This window comes from Manis javanica, chromosome 5, assembly GCF_040802235.1.
Source record: "Manis javanica isolate MJ-LG chromosome 5, MJ_LKY, whole genome shotgun sequence".
NCBI lineage: Eukaryota > Metazoa > Chordata > Mammalia > Pholidota > Manidae > Manis > Manis javanica.
Window position 1 is genome coordinate 63,675,739 of NC_133160.1, and position 16,634 is coordinate 63,692,372.

Consider the following 16,634-nt stretch of genomic DNA (forward strand, 5'->3'; position numbering starts at 1 on the left):
AAATCACTTTTAATGGCATTTGATTATATCAGAGAGTGTTAGATACGATTTTAACTCTGGCTCAGACTTCCAACTTTGTATTCTTCATGATGTTTTTCATGTAGTACTGGGTGCTTAATGTCAATTTATTGAATAAATTAATATTGGTGAAATCTATAAATTTTCAAGGGTTTTCTCTATTGCAGAAATATATCTAATTTAAAAACACGAAATAGTGACTAAAGAACAGCTACACATATGCTAAGTACTTCTCTCTCTCATTTCTCATTCCTCATACTCAATTATGATAATACTTCCCATGCACATTCACTGAATTCTTTAATTCCTTCATCAGGTATTTATTGAGCCCTTAGTGGATTCCAGCTACTATGATGGAGACAAAGTATATGAAAAAGACTGCAGGAGGAAGCATGAAATAAATACTAAGGAAGCACCTACTTAGGGAGAAGTGGGGAGAGAACACAGGGGAAATTTTAAAATTGAGAAATACTAGAGTGGATACTTTAAATATAATTGCAAACATTAACAGTTTTTTTCTTAAATATGAAAATTATTTTGAAAATTCTATATTGAAAATCAAACATTGAACCAGTAAAATCTTATAGTGAGCCCCAAAGGTTTTTAAAACCCAAGCCCCAAAACTATAGTTTGTATTGAATTTGAATTTTATACACCAAGTAATTTGGGTACAGAGATAAAAATTCCAATTTCAGATATTTAATTTATGCAATGCAAAAACCACTGATTTTATATATCCAGAAGGTACTCTCTGTTTTCACCAACACAAATATATCTTATCAGCTTTTAGTGTAACCGTAAAGTTTGCAACTACTTGTTCAATACTAAGTGAAACCACAGCATGACAATATACAAGGTTCACTGTAGGAGAAGAAACTAGCAAGTCCTTGGAAAAGTTGGTGAGAAGTTCATGAAGAAAAAGCCATGCACTTGGAAAAAAGAGTGGAACTTGCACACTCATTTTCTCCTTCCAACAAGTCTTTGTGCTAACTTCATGGCCACTAAAAAACAGGTTAAGCTCAATCTTTACTCCCTCAAAGCTAAAGTAAACTTTTTAATGGTCATTACATATGTCTCCATATGTGACACCAGTCTTTACAGGAAGGGACCATCTCTCATTCTCTTAACAGTGAGTTTGTTGATGCTCATAAAAGGACTTCAGAATTTCTTAATACATTCTGCTAACATTACTTATTTTACATAACATTATGAGTATAGGACAACAAAATTTAAACTGTTAAAGAGAAAGCTAAATTGAGCTACCTCTATGACTTGTCATTGGTGAAACTACATCAAACCATAAGAACACATAATCTATTAAAAAGTATTAAAGCTGTGTCTAGCTTCAAGTTAACATTTTTATTGCCTAGCACTGATATTTCCTAAAATGTTCAGTTTTAAAAAAGAGGTTTAAATCCAGACAAAATGGGAACTGTAATCCATCCACAAATGTAAAGTTTTGATTAATTTTTTCGTTCAAAAAAAATGTAACTTCTGTCTTTCCTTCTTTTTGAGGAAGCTAAATTGTCCGTAAAGAAGTAACTGCTGAAAAACTGAAGGAACAAAACTGCAACAGACTCACAGACTCCAAGAAGGAACTAGCGGTTACCAAAGGGGAAGAGTCGGGGAGGGAGGGAGAAGAGGATTGAGGGGTATTATGATTGGTACACATGGTGTGTGGGGGGGGTTCAGGGGGAAGACAGTGTAGCACAGAGAAGACAAGTAGTGACTCTGTGGCATCTTACTACACTGATGCACAGTGACTGCAATGGGGTATGAGGGAGACTCGATAATATGGGTGAAAGTAGTAACCACATTGTTTTTTATGTGAAATCTTCGTAAGTGTTTATCAATGATACCTTGATTTAAAAAATTAACAAATAAAAAGAAGTAACTGCTGAATTTGCTGGATCTTTGGAGTACTTCTAAATACATGCCTTTTGGCAAAAGAGATAATCTTTTAAATGGCTGTCTCCTTTCTCCAAAGACCCAAGAGGGACAGGACAAGTCGTTTCTGGACATTAACACATCCATACTCATAAATCCCCCCAGCGTCAGCCTTGGGGGTGAACTCCGAAGACGCCAGTCTGGGTTCCACCCCCAGCCGCAGAAACCTGCATGCTTTGCGTACACCTGCTTTGGCTCCCGGGTTCTCCCAGTCCAGAAGTTCTACGTATCAAAGATACTGGGGCACTTAAAATAAGTATTTAATGCCCTACTTATGTTTACATTTTGAGAGTTTTCTTTAAAAAACAAAACCAAAAAAACAAAAAACATAACAAAACCACTACGACCCCCCACGCAGAGACAGATGGGCGCTAGCTTGCTCGCCGACTGGCGTACAGCTCAACCCGCTGTAATCCAGTTTCTCACAGCCCCACCCATCGCTTCACAACTAGCCAATAGCGTGCCAGGACTCTAGGAAGCGCAATGGCGTAAGCACTAACGCCTGCGTAATGACGCTAGCGGCGTCACTGTCTCCAAGGAGCGATCCAGGGCACCGGTTTCAAAGTCGCCGGGCGGGCCAAGTGGACTTCCGCGGCTGGCCCCTGGCTTCACCGCTCTCCTGGAGTCGCCCCCGCCTCTGCGAAGGACGCCGTTACCGGTTTCCCGCTGGCTCCCTCTGCGCTCTCTTACGTGGCCCGACTCGACCCCGAGTGACCCTCGGGACGCCTGTATCCACCCGCGTCTCCGTCCCACCGGGTTGGAATTCGGGTGAACGTGGGACAGAACTCAGTTGGCGGATCCCCAGCAAACCTGACCTCGGAGGCCTGTCGCCTGAGCGAGGGCCTCGGCTGGGACTCGGGAGAAGGAGGCGCGGCAGGGCTGTTGACGCCGCGTGAGTAGGATGCTGATTACATAGCTCGACTGCTTGACAACCTCCGGAGCGTTGCCTCAGTTCTGTCTTCCCGAACAGCGAGCTCTGTGTCTTTTTGAGGAAAGTAGAGGTTGTGAAAGTTCCAAACTAAAATTGTACGGAAATGGCCACAGAAATCGACTTTCTGAGAGATCAAGGTAAGCTCCATATTCCTTTTTTTGAGAATTCTTTTATGTACTGCTTAATGTCATTGTTGACCAACTTTTTTAATGCCTGGTGGGAGCATGAAATGTGTAAAAACTTAAGTTAGCTGTGGGAAAAGCTTGGTATATATGAGGATGTGTATATACTAAACAAGAATCCGTCTGTAAATACATGTAGGTTCCTTAAGCTTACAGGGACTCTGCTAGACATTAAACATATTTGTTATGCTCCTCGCATACTCTGGAGAAATTAGAGGGCTGATAGCCAGGAAGAGTTGCCAGGTGTGTTGTTAGAACCTAGAGGTACAGCTCTAGCCACTTGTTCAAAAGATGTTTATTGAGCTTCTGTTTCAGTTATATGCCAGGAGATACACAAGCATGGCTGCTACAATGATGAAAGGCCAGCTCTACCCACCCCTCCGAGTTTAATTTATAGAGGGATATATAAGAATTCCATAAATACACTGAAGTGGCAGCAACTGGTAACTCTTTTGCCTCAGTTTCCTCATAGGGTTGTTGGAATGATTAAATGAGTGTTAAAATATGTTAAGGAGTTAGAATAGTAGCTGATACATAGTGCTAAACAAATACTTTCTTTACTATTACAGGGTTATTATTAACTATGGTCAAGAAAGGTGCCATTTGAACTGAAAATTGAAACACTAATATGAATTTACTAGATAAATAACTGTTTGCATCCAAAATAAACTATTTGCAGCTTGAGGAGATTAATAATATGCTTTGACTTGCAAGAAGTTGGCCTGAATTGAATATGGTTTATATAGATAGGCAAGGTTGCTGAGAGAAAGCATGGGGCTAGATGGTGAAGGGCCTTGTCAGCTATTATGTTGAAGGATTTGGACAGATTATATAAACCACTGTAGGAATTCAATTGAGAGTGACATGATCAGATTGTGATTTGGAAAGCCTCGTATGGAAAGCCTCCTGTGTTATGAGGAACATGCATTATAGCAGAATGCAGTTGGGTGACTTGCTATTCAACTGGTAAGAAGTGAATTCGGGTAGGTACAGTGAGATTAGAGATAAGCGGATTTGAGAAAAAGAGGTACACAGCACCTCAGGTCTTTGGCTTGAGGAACAGGGAAAGTGGAAAAGAAGTGGTAGGTTTCATTTTGGAAGCATTATAGACCAGTAGTTAAGAACTCAACCTCTGGATTCAGTATGTCTGGGCTCATTTCCTAGCTCTTTCTCTTTCCAGATCTTTGACCTTTGGAAAGTTACTTGCTTTTTAATGCCTCAGTTTTCTCATTTGTAAAATGGATATAATAGCACAACAACCTTCATGAGGTTGTAAAAATTAGATGATGCAAATAAAGCACTTAGCATGGTGTATAGCACCTACTAAGTGCACAGTATATATCTAAAATCATTAACACTATAATGATATTATAATATTAGCATTATTTCTCAGGTGTGTAGTGGGAATATCCCCCACTCTATAAAGGGGATTAGCTGGCCACTGAGTTGTGGGACAAGAACTGGGTAATGATGCTCAAGCTAAGAAATGAAGAATTCATTCTTGTACTGTGGATTATGAGCAGTGAGGATGGACTCATTTTTTCTTTTCATTTTCTTAACAGTGTCTTTGACAGAGCAGAAAGTTTAGATTTTGATGAAGTTCAGTTTATCAATTTGTTCATTTATGGATATGCATCATATCTAAGAAATCTTTACCTTACACAAGCTACAAAGATTTTCTTCTGTGTTTTCTTCTAGAAGTGTTGTAGTTTTAGGTTTCATATTTAGATCTGTGATCCATTTTGGGTTAAATTTTGTGTAAGATGCAAAAAGGGTCAAAGTTAAATTTTTTGCATATTGATGCCCAATTGAAAAGAGAGTCCTTTCACCATTGAATTACTTTTGCACATTTGTTAAAAATTAGTTGTCCATATTTGTGTAGATTTATTTCTGGCCTCTTCTGTTCCATTGAGCTCTTGTGTATCGACACCAATATCTCAGTGTCTTATTATTGCAACTTTATAATAAGTCTTAAAATCAAATAATGTTAGACTGTTTGTTCTTTTTCACAGTTGTTTTGGTTGCCCTATTTATTTTGTACTTTCATATGAATTTTAGAAACTACTTATTGATTTCTTAAAAAATTGCTGATATTTTAGTAGGCATTTTATTGAATCTATTGATCAATTTATGTAGAATTCATATTTTAATGTTATAGACTCCTCTGATCAATGAAAAGATATGTGTCTACATAGATATGTCTTTTAATTTCTCTCAGCAATGTATTTGTACCTTTTAGTATATAGGCTTTGCACATTTCTTGTGAGATTTATCTCTATGTATAGCTGTTTTTGATAACTTTTTTTTTTTGTTACAAGCCTTTAATTTCTAAAGTTCTGAAAAAGTTTATTTTGACAGTTTTTGTTCTCACTGCTTTTAAAGAAGAAGCAGAATTTTGGAGAGCTTGCTCCACAATTCCAGGAGTTGGGACTCTAGGAACTTTTTTTTTTTTTTTGAGCGGGCATCTCTCATATTTATTGATCAAATGGTTGTTAACAACAATAAAATTCAGTATAGGGGGGTCAATGCTCAATGTACAATCATTAATCCATCTCAAGCCTAACTCTCGTCAGTCTCCAATTTTCTGAAGCATAACGAACAAGTTCTTACATGGTGAACGAATTCTTACATAGTGAATAAATTCTTTACATGGTGAACAGTACAAGGGCATTCATCACAGAAACTTTCGGTTTTATCACGCATTATGAACTATAAACAATCAGGTCAAATATGAATATTCGTTTGATTTTTGTACTTGATTTATATGTTGATCCCACATTTCTCCTATTATTATTATTATTTTTATTTTTAATAAAATGCTGAAGTGGTAGGTAGATGCAAGATAAAGGTAGAAAACATAGTTTAGTGCTGTAAGAAGGCAAATGTAGATGATCAGATGATCAGGTGTGTGCCTATGGACTAAGTATTAATCCAGGCTAGACAAGGGCAGCAAGACATCCACGGATGCAGAAGATTTCTCTCAAAGCAGTGGGGGTGAGGTTCTGAGCCTCACCTCTGTTGATCCCCAAATTCTCACCTGATGGCCCCCCTGCGACTGTGCCTGTCTTAGGTTGTTCCTTCCTTGAGGAATCTTACCCGTCTCTGGCTAACCAGTCATCTTCCGGGGCCATACAGGGAAATGTAAAGTTGGTAAGTGAGAGAGAAGCCATATTGTTTGAAAAGGTTAGCTTTTTACTTCTTTGCAGATTTATGCCCTGTGGCTTCTATGCCCAGCACTTGTCTCGAGGTATCTTTACCACCTGGAGGAATTATGATACTCGGTAACTTTGATATGAGGCATGAATTCTATTTAAGGGTTGTAATTAGGAAGGAAGAAGAAAAGCTATAGAGGTAGCATATGAATGAAACATGGGAGGATTGATTATTTCTTTGACATATCTTCTTGTAGAGTACCTTAAGTATGTATAGGTTTTAAACTACTAACTAATTTGTACACACATATTAACATAATAGGAATACGGTGACATAAACAAAGCAAATCTATAATTACCATCCATCTCCAGTGAAGTCAAGAAAACCATTTAGGCACCCTAGGCATTTGTGAAAATTTGTCTATGATATGATGGATATTGTCCAGCTGTACTTGAACAGTCTGAGAGAAATCAGACAAATTAAAGCAGCCCATTTCTGGGATCTGTTCACCTCCCATATGTCCTTTTAACCGTAGATAGTCTATAGTCATAAGATTTTGGACTGCTACACCTTGCACCTCTCCCACCTCCTGGTTGAGTTCCAACAGTACAGATCCGGTCAAATTCGTTGTCTCACTGTATGCACATGCCAGCCTAGACATCTCCCTCCTCATTCCAATGGCAAGTCCAGGAAACGGTGGGGTGGACGCAGCCACGATCGCAGCATCACCTGGATCACTGTGGAGGCTTTTTGATGATCATCCCCTGGCACGAGTCCTCCGGAGAGTGCTGATGCCAGAAGCTCCTCCTCATATCGTATCTTAGTTCATTTTCTGGGTATCCAAGCTAGGCCTTGATCTTCTGCATAGAAACAAACAAACCCTTTGCCCACACTTTGACATGCCCTCTATACCACTGTGCAGAACTCATTGGAGGTCAGCACACAATAACTGCTTTTTTTTTTTTTCTTTATTAAGAGAAAGGAATATTATCAGAAAAGAGTACCTCCATAGCTGATCATCTGACAGCCTTTAAGTGATCAACATTAAGGATATTTAAAGCATGCATTGATCTTTGATTTACCAATAGTTTTATCCTGTTAAGGAGTAATCCCCCTTTTCTTTCTTTCTTTCTTTTTTTTTTTTTAATTTTTAATCTACACTTACATGAAGAATACTATGTTTACTATGCTCTCCCCTATATCAGGTCCCCCTAACAACCACATTACGGTTACTGTCCATCAGCTTAGCAAAATGTTGTAGAATCCCTACTTGTCCTCTCTGTGTTGTGCAGCCCACCCTCCCCTTTCTCCCTCCCCCCATGCATGCTAATCTTAATACCCCTCTTCTTCCCCCCTCTTATCCCTCCCTGCCCACCCATCCTCCCCAGTTCCTTTCCCTTTGGTACCTGTTAGTCCATTTTTGGGTTCTGTAATTCCACTGCTGTTTTGTTCCTTCAGTTTTTCCTTTGTTCCTATACTCCTCAGATGAGTGAAATCATTTGGTATTTCTCTTTCTCCGCTTGGCTTATTTCACTGAGCATAATACTCTCCAGCTCCATCCATGTTGCTGCAAATGGTTGGATTTTTCCACTTCTTATGGCTGAGTAGTATTCCATTGTGTATATGTACCACATCTTCTTTATCCATTCATCTACCGATGGACATTTAGGTTGCTTCCAATTCTTGGCTATTGTAAATAGTGCTGCGATAAACATAGGAGTGCATCTGTCTTTCTCAAACTTGATTGCTGCATTCTTAGGGTAAATTCCTAGGAGTGGAATTCCTGGGTCAAATGGTAGGTCTGTTTTGAGCATTTTGACACACCTCCATACTGCTTTCCACAATGGTTGAACTAATTTACATTCCCACCAGCAGTGTAGGAGGGTTCCCCTTTCTCCGCAGCCTCGCCAACATTTGTTGTTGTTTGTCTTTTGGATGGCAGCTATCCTTACTGGTGTGAGGTGATACCTCATTGTAGTTTTAATTTGCATTTCTCTGATAATTAGCGATGTGGAGCATCTTTTCATGTGTCTCTTGGCCATCTGTATTTCTTTTTTGGAGAACTGTCTGTTCAGTTCCTCTGCCCATTTTTTAATTGGGTTATTTGTTTTTTGTTTGTTGAGGCGTGTGAGCTCTTTATATATTCTGGACGTCAAGCCTTTATTGGATGTGTCATTTTCAAATATATTCTCCCATACTGTAGGCTTCCTTTTTGTTCTATTGATGGTGTCTTTCGCTGTACAGAAGCTTTTCAGCTTAATGTAGTCCCACTTGCTCATTTTTGCTGTTGTTTTCCTTGCCCGGGGAGATATGTTCAAGAAGAGATCACTCATGTTTATGTCTAAGAGGTTTTTGCCTATGTTTTTTTCCAAGAGTTTAATGGTTTCATGACTTACATTCAGGTCTTTGATCCATTTTGAGTTTACCTTTGTATATGGGGTTAGACAATGGTCCAGTTTCATTCTTCTACATGTAGCTGTCCAGTTTTGCCAACACCATCTGTTGAAGAGACTGTCGTTTTGCCATTGTATGTCCTTGGCTCCTTTATCAAATATTAATTGACCATATTTGTTTGGGTTAATGTCTGGAGTCTCTAATCTGGTCCACTGGTCTGTGGCTCTGTTCTTGTGCCAGTACCAAATTGTCTTGATTACTATGGCTTTGTAGTAGAGCTTGAAGTTGGGGAGTGAGATCCCCCCTACTTTATTCTTCTTTTTCAGGATTGCTTTGGCTATTCGGGGTCTTTGGTGTTTCCATATGAATTTTTGAATTATTTGTTCCAATTCATTGAAGAATGTTGCTGGTAATTTGAGAGGGATTGCATCAAATCTGTATATTGCTTTGGGCAGGATGGCCATTTTGACGATATTAATTCTTCCTAGCCATGAGCATGGGATGAGTTTCCATTTATTAGTGTCCCCTTTAACTTCTCTTAAGAGTGACTTGTAGTTTTCAGAGTATAAGTCTTTCACTTCTTTGGTTAGGTTTATTCCTAGGTATTTTATTCTTTTTGATGCAGTGGTGAATGGAATTGTTTTCCTGATTTCTCTTTCTATTGATTCGTTGTTAGTGTATAGGAAAGGTACAGATTTCTGTGTGTTAATTTTGTATCCTGCAACTTTGCTGTATTCCGATATCAGTTCTAGTAGTTTTGGAGTGGAGTCTTTAGGGTTTTTTATGTACAGTATCATATCATCTGCAAATAGTGACAGTTTAACTTCTTCTTTACCAATCTGGATTCCTTGTATTTCTTTGTTTTGTCTGATTGCCGTGGCTAGGACCTCCAGTACTATGTTAAATAACAGTGGGGAGAGTGGGCATCCCTGTCTGGTTCCCGATCTCAGAGGAAATGCTTTCAGCTTCTCGCTGTTCAGTATAATGCTGGCTGTGGGTTTATCATATATGGCCTTTATTATGTTGAGCTAATTGCCCTCTATGCCCATTTTGCTGAGAGTTTTTATCATGAATGGATGTTGAATTTTGTCTAATGCTTTTTCAGCATCTATGGAGATGATCATGTTGTTTTTGTCTTTCTTTTTGTTGATGTGGTGGATGATGTTGATGGATTTTCAAATATTGTACCATCCTTGCATCCCTGGGATGAATCCCACTTGGTCATGGTGTATGATCCTTTTGATACACTGTTGAATTCTGTTTGCTAATATTTTATTGAGTATTTTTGCATCTACATTCATCAGGGATATTGGTCTGTAATTTTCTTTTTTGGTGGGGTCTTTGCCTGGTTTTGGTATTAGGGTGATGTTGGCCTCATAGAATGAGTTTGGGAGTATTCCCTCTTCTTCTATTTTGTGGAACACTTTAAGGAGAATGGGTATTATGTCTTCTCTGTGTGTCTGATAAAATTCCGAGGTAAATCTGTCCGGCCCCGGGGTTTTGTTCTTGGGTAGTTTTTTGATTACCGTTTCAATTTTTTTGCTCGTAATTAGTTTGTTTAACTTTTGTGTTTCTTCCTTGGTCAGTCTTGGGAGGTTGTATTTTTCTAGGATGTTGTCCATTTCTTCTAGGTTTTCCAGCTTGTTGGCATATAGGTTTTCATAGTAGTCTTTAATAATTCTTTGTATTTCTGTGGAGTCTGTCGTGATTTTTCCATTCTCATATCTGATTATGTTGATTTGTGTATATTCTCTTTCTCTTAATAAGTTGGCTAGAGGCTTATCTATTTTGTTTATTTTCTCGAAGAACCAGCTCTTGGTTTCGATGATTTTTGCTATTGATTTATTCTTCTCAATTTTGTTTATTTCATCTCTGATCTTTATTATATCCCTCATTCTGCTGACTTTAGGCCTCATTTGTTCTTCTTTTTCCAGTTTTGATAATTGTGATGTTAGACTATTCATTTGGGATTGTTCTTCCTTCTTCAAGTGTGCCTGGATTGCTATATACGTTCCTCTTAAGACTGCTTTCGCTGCGTCCCACAGAAGTTGGGGCTTAGTGTTGTTGTTGCCATTTGTTTCTATATATTCCTTGATCTCTATTTTGATTTGTTCATTGATCCATTGATTATTTAGTAGCATGTAGTTAAGCCTCCATGTGTTTGTGAGCCTTTTTGTTTTCTTTGTAGAATTTATTTCTACTTTTATACCTTTGTGGCCTGAAAAATTGGTTGGTAGAATTTCAATATTTTGGAATTTACTGAGTCTCTTTTTGTGAGCTAGTATGTGATCTATTCTGGAGAATGTTCCATGTGCACTTGAGAAGAATGTATATCCTGTTGCTTTTGGATGTAGAGTTCTATAGATGTCTATTAGGTCCATCTGTTCTAGTGTGTTCTTCAGTGCCTGTGTGTCCTTACTTATTTTCTGCCCGGTGGATCTATCCTTTGCGGTGAGTGGTGTGTTGAAGTCTCCTAGAATGAATGCATTGCAGTCTATTTCCGTCTTTAGTTCTGTTAGTATTTGCTTCACATATGCTGGTGCTCCTGTATTGGGTGCTTTTATATTTATAATGGTTATATCCTCTTGTTGGACTGAGCCCTTTATCATTATGTAGTGTCCTTCTTTATCTCTTGTTACTTCCTTTGTTTTGAAGTCTATTTTGTCTGATATTAGTGCTGCAACCCCTGCTTTCTTCTCACTGTTGTTTGCCTGAAATATGTTTTTCCATCCCTTGACTTTTAGTCTATGCTTGTCTTTGGGTTTAGGGTGAGTTTCTTGTAAGCAGCATATAGATGGGTCTTGCTTTTTTATCCATTCTATTACTCTGTGTCTTTTGATTAGTGCATTAAGTCCATTTACATTTAGGGTGACTATTGAGAGATATGTGCTTATTCCCATTGCAGGCTTTAGGTTCGTGGTTACCAAAGGTTCTAGGTTAGCTTCTTTAGTATCTTACTGCCTAACTTAGCTTGCTATTGAGCTGTTATATACACTGTCTGGAGATTCTTTAATTCTCTCCCTTCTTATTCCTCCTCCTCCATTCTTCATATGTTGTGTGTTTTGTTCTCTGTTCTTTTTACGAGTGCTCCCATCTAGAGCAGTCCCTGTAGGATGCCCTGTTGAGGTGGTTTGTGGGAAGCAAAATCCCTCAGCTTTTGCTTGTCTGGGAATTGTTTAATCACGCCATCATATTTAAATGATAGTCGTGCTGGATACAGTATCCTTGGTTCAAGGCCCTTCTGTTTCATTGCATTAAGTATATCATGCCATTCTCTTCTGGCGTGTAGGGTTTCTGTTGAGAAGTCTGATGTTAGCCTGATGGGTTTTCCTTTATAGGTGACCTTTTTCTCTCTAGCTGCCTTTAAAACTCTTTCCTTGTCCTTGATCCTTGCCATTTTAATTACTATGTGTCTTGGTGTTGTCCCCCTTGGATCCTTTCTGTTGGGAGTTCTGTGTAATTCCATGGTCTGTTCGATTATTTCCTCCCCCAGTTTGGGGAAGTTTTCAGCAATTATTTCTTCAAAGAGACTTTCTATCCCTTTTCCTCTTTCTTCTTCTTCTGGTATCCCTATAATACAAATATTATTCCTTGTGGTTTGGTCACATAGTTCTCTTAGTGTTGTTTCATTCCTGGAGATCCTTTTATCTCTCTCTATGTCAGCTTCTATACGTTCCTGCTCTCTGGCTTCTATTCCTTCAATGGCGTCTTGCATCTTATCCATTCTGCTTATAAATCCTTCCAGGGATTGTTTCACTTCTGTGATCTCCTTCCTGACATCTGTGATCTCCCTCCAGACTTCATCCCATTCCTCTTGCATTTTTCTCTGCATCTCATCCCATTGTTCTTGCATTTTTCTCTGCATCTCTGTCAGCATGTTCATGATTTTTATTTTGAATTCTTTTTCAGGAGGACTGGTTAGGTCTGTCTCCTTCTCAGGTGTTGTCATTGTGATCTTTGTCTGCCTATAATTTTCCCTTTTCATTTTGATAGAGATATGTTGCAGAGCTGGTACGAGTGACTGCTGGAAGACCTTCCCTTCTTGTTGGTTTGTGGCCTTCCTCTCCTGGGAGAATAGCGACCTCTAGTGGCTTATGCTTGTCAGCTGTGCGCAGACAGGGCTTCTGCTACCTGCCCGTTTGCTATGGAGTTTATCTTCGCTGTTGCTGTGGGCCTGGCCTGGCTGGGGCTGCTCCTCCAAAGTGGTGGAGCTCCGTTGGAGGGGGAGTGGCCGGGAGGCTATTTTTCTCCTTAAGGGGCCTCTGTGCTCCCTGTTGCCCAGGGGGTTAGAGTGCCCAGAGATCCCCAGATTCCCTGCCTCTGATCTTAAGTGTCCTGTCCTGCCCCTTTAAGACTTCCCAAAAGCACTCTCGAAACCAAAACAACAGCAACAATGAGAGAGGGAACAGGAAAAAAAAAAAAAAAGGAAAAAACACCTAATTTTTTTTTTTTTCCTCAGGCACCAATCCCAGGCACCCGCTCACTGGTCCTGCTGCCCTGCCTCCCTAGCACCGGGGTCCCTGTCCCTTTAAGGCTTCCAAAAAACACCTGCCCACTGGTCCCGCAGGGAAAAATGCGCGATATTCTTTGTCTTCAGGCGCCGGTCCCAGGCACCCTCTCACCGGTCATTCTGCTCTGCCTCCCTAGCACCGGGGTCCCTGTCCCTATAAGGCTTCCAAAAAGCACTCGCCAAAAAGAGAAAAAAAAAGGGGGGGAAAACGCGCGATTTCCTCCGTCCTCAGGCACCGGTCTCAGGCACCCGCCCACCGGTCCCGCAGGGAAAAACGCGCAATATTCTTTGTCCTCAGGTGCCGGTCCCAGGCACCCGCTCACCGGTCCTGCTGCTCTGCCTCCCTAGCACCAGGGTCCCTGTTCCTTTAAGGCTTCCAAAAAGCACTCGCCAAAAAGAGAAAAAAAAAGGGGAAAAATGTGCGAATTCCTCCGTCCTCAGGCGCCAGTCTCATGCACCCGCCCTCCGGTCCCGCAGGGAAAAACATGGGATAGTCTTTGTCCTCAGGCGCCCGTCCCAGTCACCCGCTCACCAGTCCCGCCACCCTGCCTCCCTAGCACCGGGGTCCCTGTCCCTTTAAGGCTTCCAAATAGCACTCACCAAAAAGAGAAAAAAAAAGAAAAGGGGGAAAACACGCGATTTCCTCCGTCCTCAGGCGCTGGTCTCAGGTGCCCGCCAACCGGTCCCGTAGGGAAAAACGCGCGATCTTTGTCCTCAGGTGCCAGTCCCAGGCACCGCTCACCGGTCCCGCCGCCCTGCCTCCCTAGCAATGGGGTCCCTGACCCTTTAAAGCTTCCAAAAAGCACTCGCCAAAAAAAAAAAAAAAAAAAAAAAACCGCTCCGTTTTCTCTCCACCCGCCAGGAGCTGGGGGGAGGGGCGCTCGGGTCCCGTCGGGCCGGGGCTTGTATCTTACCCTATTCACAAGGTGCTGGGTTCTTGCATGTGTGGATGTGGTCTGGATGTTGTCCTGTGTCCTCTGGTCTCTATTTTAGGAAGAGTTTTGTTTGTTTTATTTTCATAGCTCTATGTGTTTTTGGGAGGAGATTTCCACTGCTCTGCCCACGCCGCCATCTTGGCTCTGCTTCCTTGATAACTTTTAAATGGTACTATTTCTTTTACCTTCAATTTCTGATTTATCATTGCTAGTATATAGAAATACTGTGGGTTTTTTTACTTTTGCTTATTGTACCCTGCAACCTTTCCAAACTCACTTACTAGTTTTAGTAGGTTTCCTTTAAAGCCATCATTTTCTACATAGAAAATCTTTTCATCTGTAAGTGAAAACACAACTTTACTTCTTCCTTTCCAATTTCAATGCCTTTCATATCATTTTCTTCCCTTACTGTACTGGCTAGAATTTCCAGTATGGTGTTGAAGATGAGTGGTTGGAATGAACATCCATGTCTTGTTCCTGATTTTAGGGAGAAAGTATCTGTCTTTCAGAATTAGATACTAGCTATAGGCATTTCCTAGTATTTTTTTTTTTTTGGTATCAATCTACAATCACATGAGCAACATTGTGGTTACTAGATTCCCCCCATTATCAAGTCCCCACCACATACCCCATTGTAGTCACTGTCCATCAGTGAAGTAAGATGCTGTAGAGTCACTACTTGTCTACTCTATGCTATAATGCAATCCCTGTGCCCCCACCCCACATTATGTGTGCTAATCGTAATGCCCCTTATTCCTCCTTTACCTCCCTTCCTATCCACCCTCCTCAGTCCCTTTCCCTTTGGCAACTGTTAGTCCATTCTTGGGTTCTGTGAATCTGCTGTAGTTTTGTTCCTTCAGTTTTTGCTTTGTTCTTATGCACCACAGGTAAGTGAAATCATTTGGTACTTGTCTTTCTTTGCCTGCCTTATTTCACTGAGCATGATACCCCTAGCTCCATCCATGTTGTTGCAAATGGTAGGATTTCTTACCTTCTTATGGCTGAATAATACTCCATTGTGTATATGTACCACATCTTCTTTATCCATTCATCTACTGATGAACACTTAGGTTGCTTCCATTTCTTGGCTATTGTAAATACTGCTGCAATAAACACAGGGGTACATATGTCTTTTTGAGACTGGGCTCCTGCATTCTTAGGGTAAATTCCTAGAAGTGGAATTCCTGGGTCAAATCGTATTTCTATTTTGACTTTTTTGAGGAACCTCCATACAGCTTTCCACAATAGTTGAACTAATTAACATTCCCAACAGCAGTCCCCTTTCTCTGCATCCTCACCAGCATTTGTTGTTCCTAGTCTTTTCTATGTTGGCCATCCTAACTGGTGTGAGGTGATATCTCATTGTGGTTTTAATTTGCATTTCCCTGATAATTAGTGATGTGGAACATCTTTTCATGTGCCTGTTGGCCATCTGAATTTCTTCTTTGAAGAAGTGTCTGTTCATATCCTCTGCCCATTTTTTAATAGGGTTATTTGCTTTTGGGGTGTTAAGGCGTATGAATTCTTTATATATTTTGGATGTTTACCCCTTGTCAGATATGTCATTTACAAATATATTCTCCCATACTGTAGGATGCCTTTTTGTTCTGCTGATGGTGGTCTTTGCTGAACAGAAGTTTTTTAGCATGATGTGGTCCCATTTTTTTCATTTTTGCTTTTGTTTCCCTTGCTCAAGGAGATACATTCAGGAAAAAGTTGCTCATGATTATATTCAAGAGATTTTTGCCTATGTTTTCTTCTAAAAGTTTTATGGTTTCATGACTTACATTCAGGTCTTTGATCCATTTCAGGTTCACTTTTGTATATGGGGTTAGACAATAATCCAGTTTCATTCTCTTGCATGTAGCTGTCCAGTTTTGCCAACACCAGTTGTTGAAACGGCTATCATTTCCCCATTGTATATACATGGCTCCGTTATCGTATATTAATTGACCATGTATGGTTGGGCTTATATCTGGGCTCTCTAGTCTGTTCCTTTAGTCTATGGTTCTGTTCTTGTGGCAGTACCAAATTGTCTTGATTACTGTGGCTTTGTAGTAGAGCTGGAAGTCAGGGAGCATAATCCCCCCCTGCTTTATTCTTCCTTCTCAGGATTGCTTTGGCTATTCAGGATCTTGTGTGGTTCTATATGAATTTTAGAACTATTTGCTCTAGTTCATTGAAGAATGCTGTTGGTATTTTGATAGGGATTGCATTGAATCTGTAGATTGCTTTAGGCAGGATGGCCATTTTGACAATATTAATTATTCCTATCCTGTCCTATCTGTGAGCACAGGATGTATTTCCATTTACTGGTATCTTCTTTAATTTCTCTCATGAGTGTCTTGTAGTTTTCAGAGTATAGGTCTTTCACTTCCTTGGTTGGGTTTATTCCTAGGTATTTTATTCTTTTTGATGCAATTGTGAATGGAATTGTTTTTCTCATTTCTCTTTCTGCTAGTTTATCATTAGTGTATAGGAATGCCACAGATTTCTGTGTATTAATTTTGTATCCTGCAACTTTGCTGAATTCAGATATTATATCTAGTAGTTTTGGAGTGGAT

At 40.0% G+C, this 16,634-nt stretch overlaps 1 protein-coding gene across 11 annotated transcripts in view; it reads left to right on the forward strand.

The window, feature by feature from the left end:
- Window positions 1–2,829: 2,829 nt before the first annotated feature.
- Window positions 2,830–16,634, forward strand: part of SCLT1 (sodium channel and clathrin linker 1) — a 213,252-nt gene continuing 199,447 nt past the window's right edge. For all 11 annotated transcript variants that reach the window (XR_012131572.1, XR_012131571.1, XR_005055813.2 and 8 more), the window contains exon 1: window positions 2,830–3,033. Coding sequence is in view for 7 of the 11 variants with exons in the window: in XM_073237048.1 (XP_073093149.1) it covers window positions 3,000–3,033 (34 nt within the window). In the remaining 4 variants the exon portion in view is untranslated. The remainder of the gene's footprint in view (window positions 3,034–16,634) is intronic.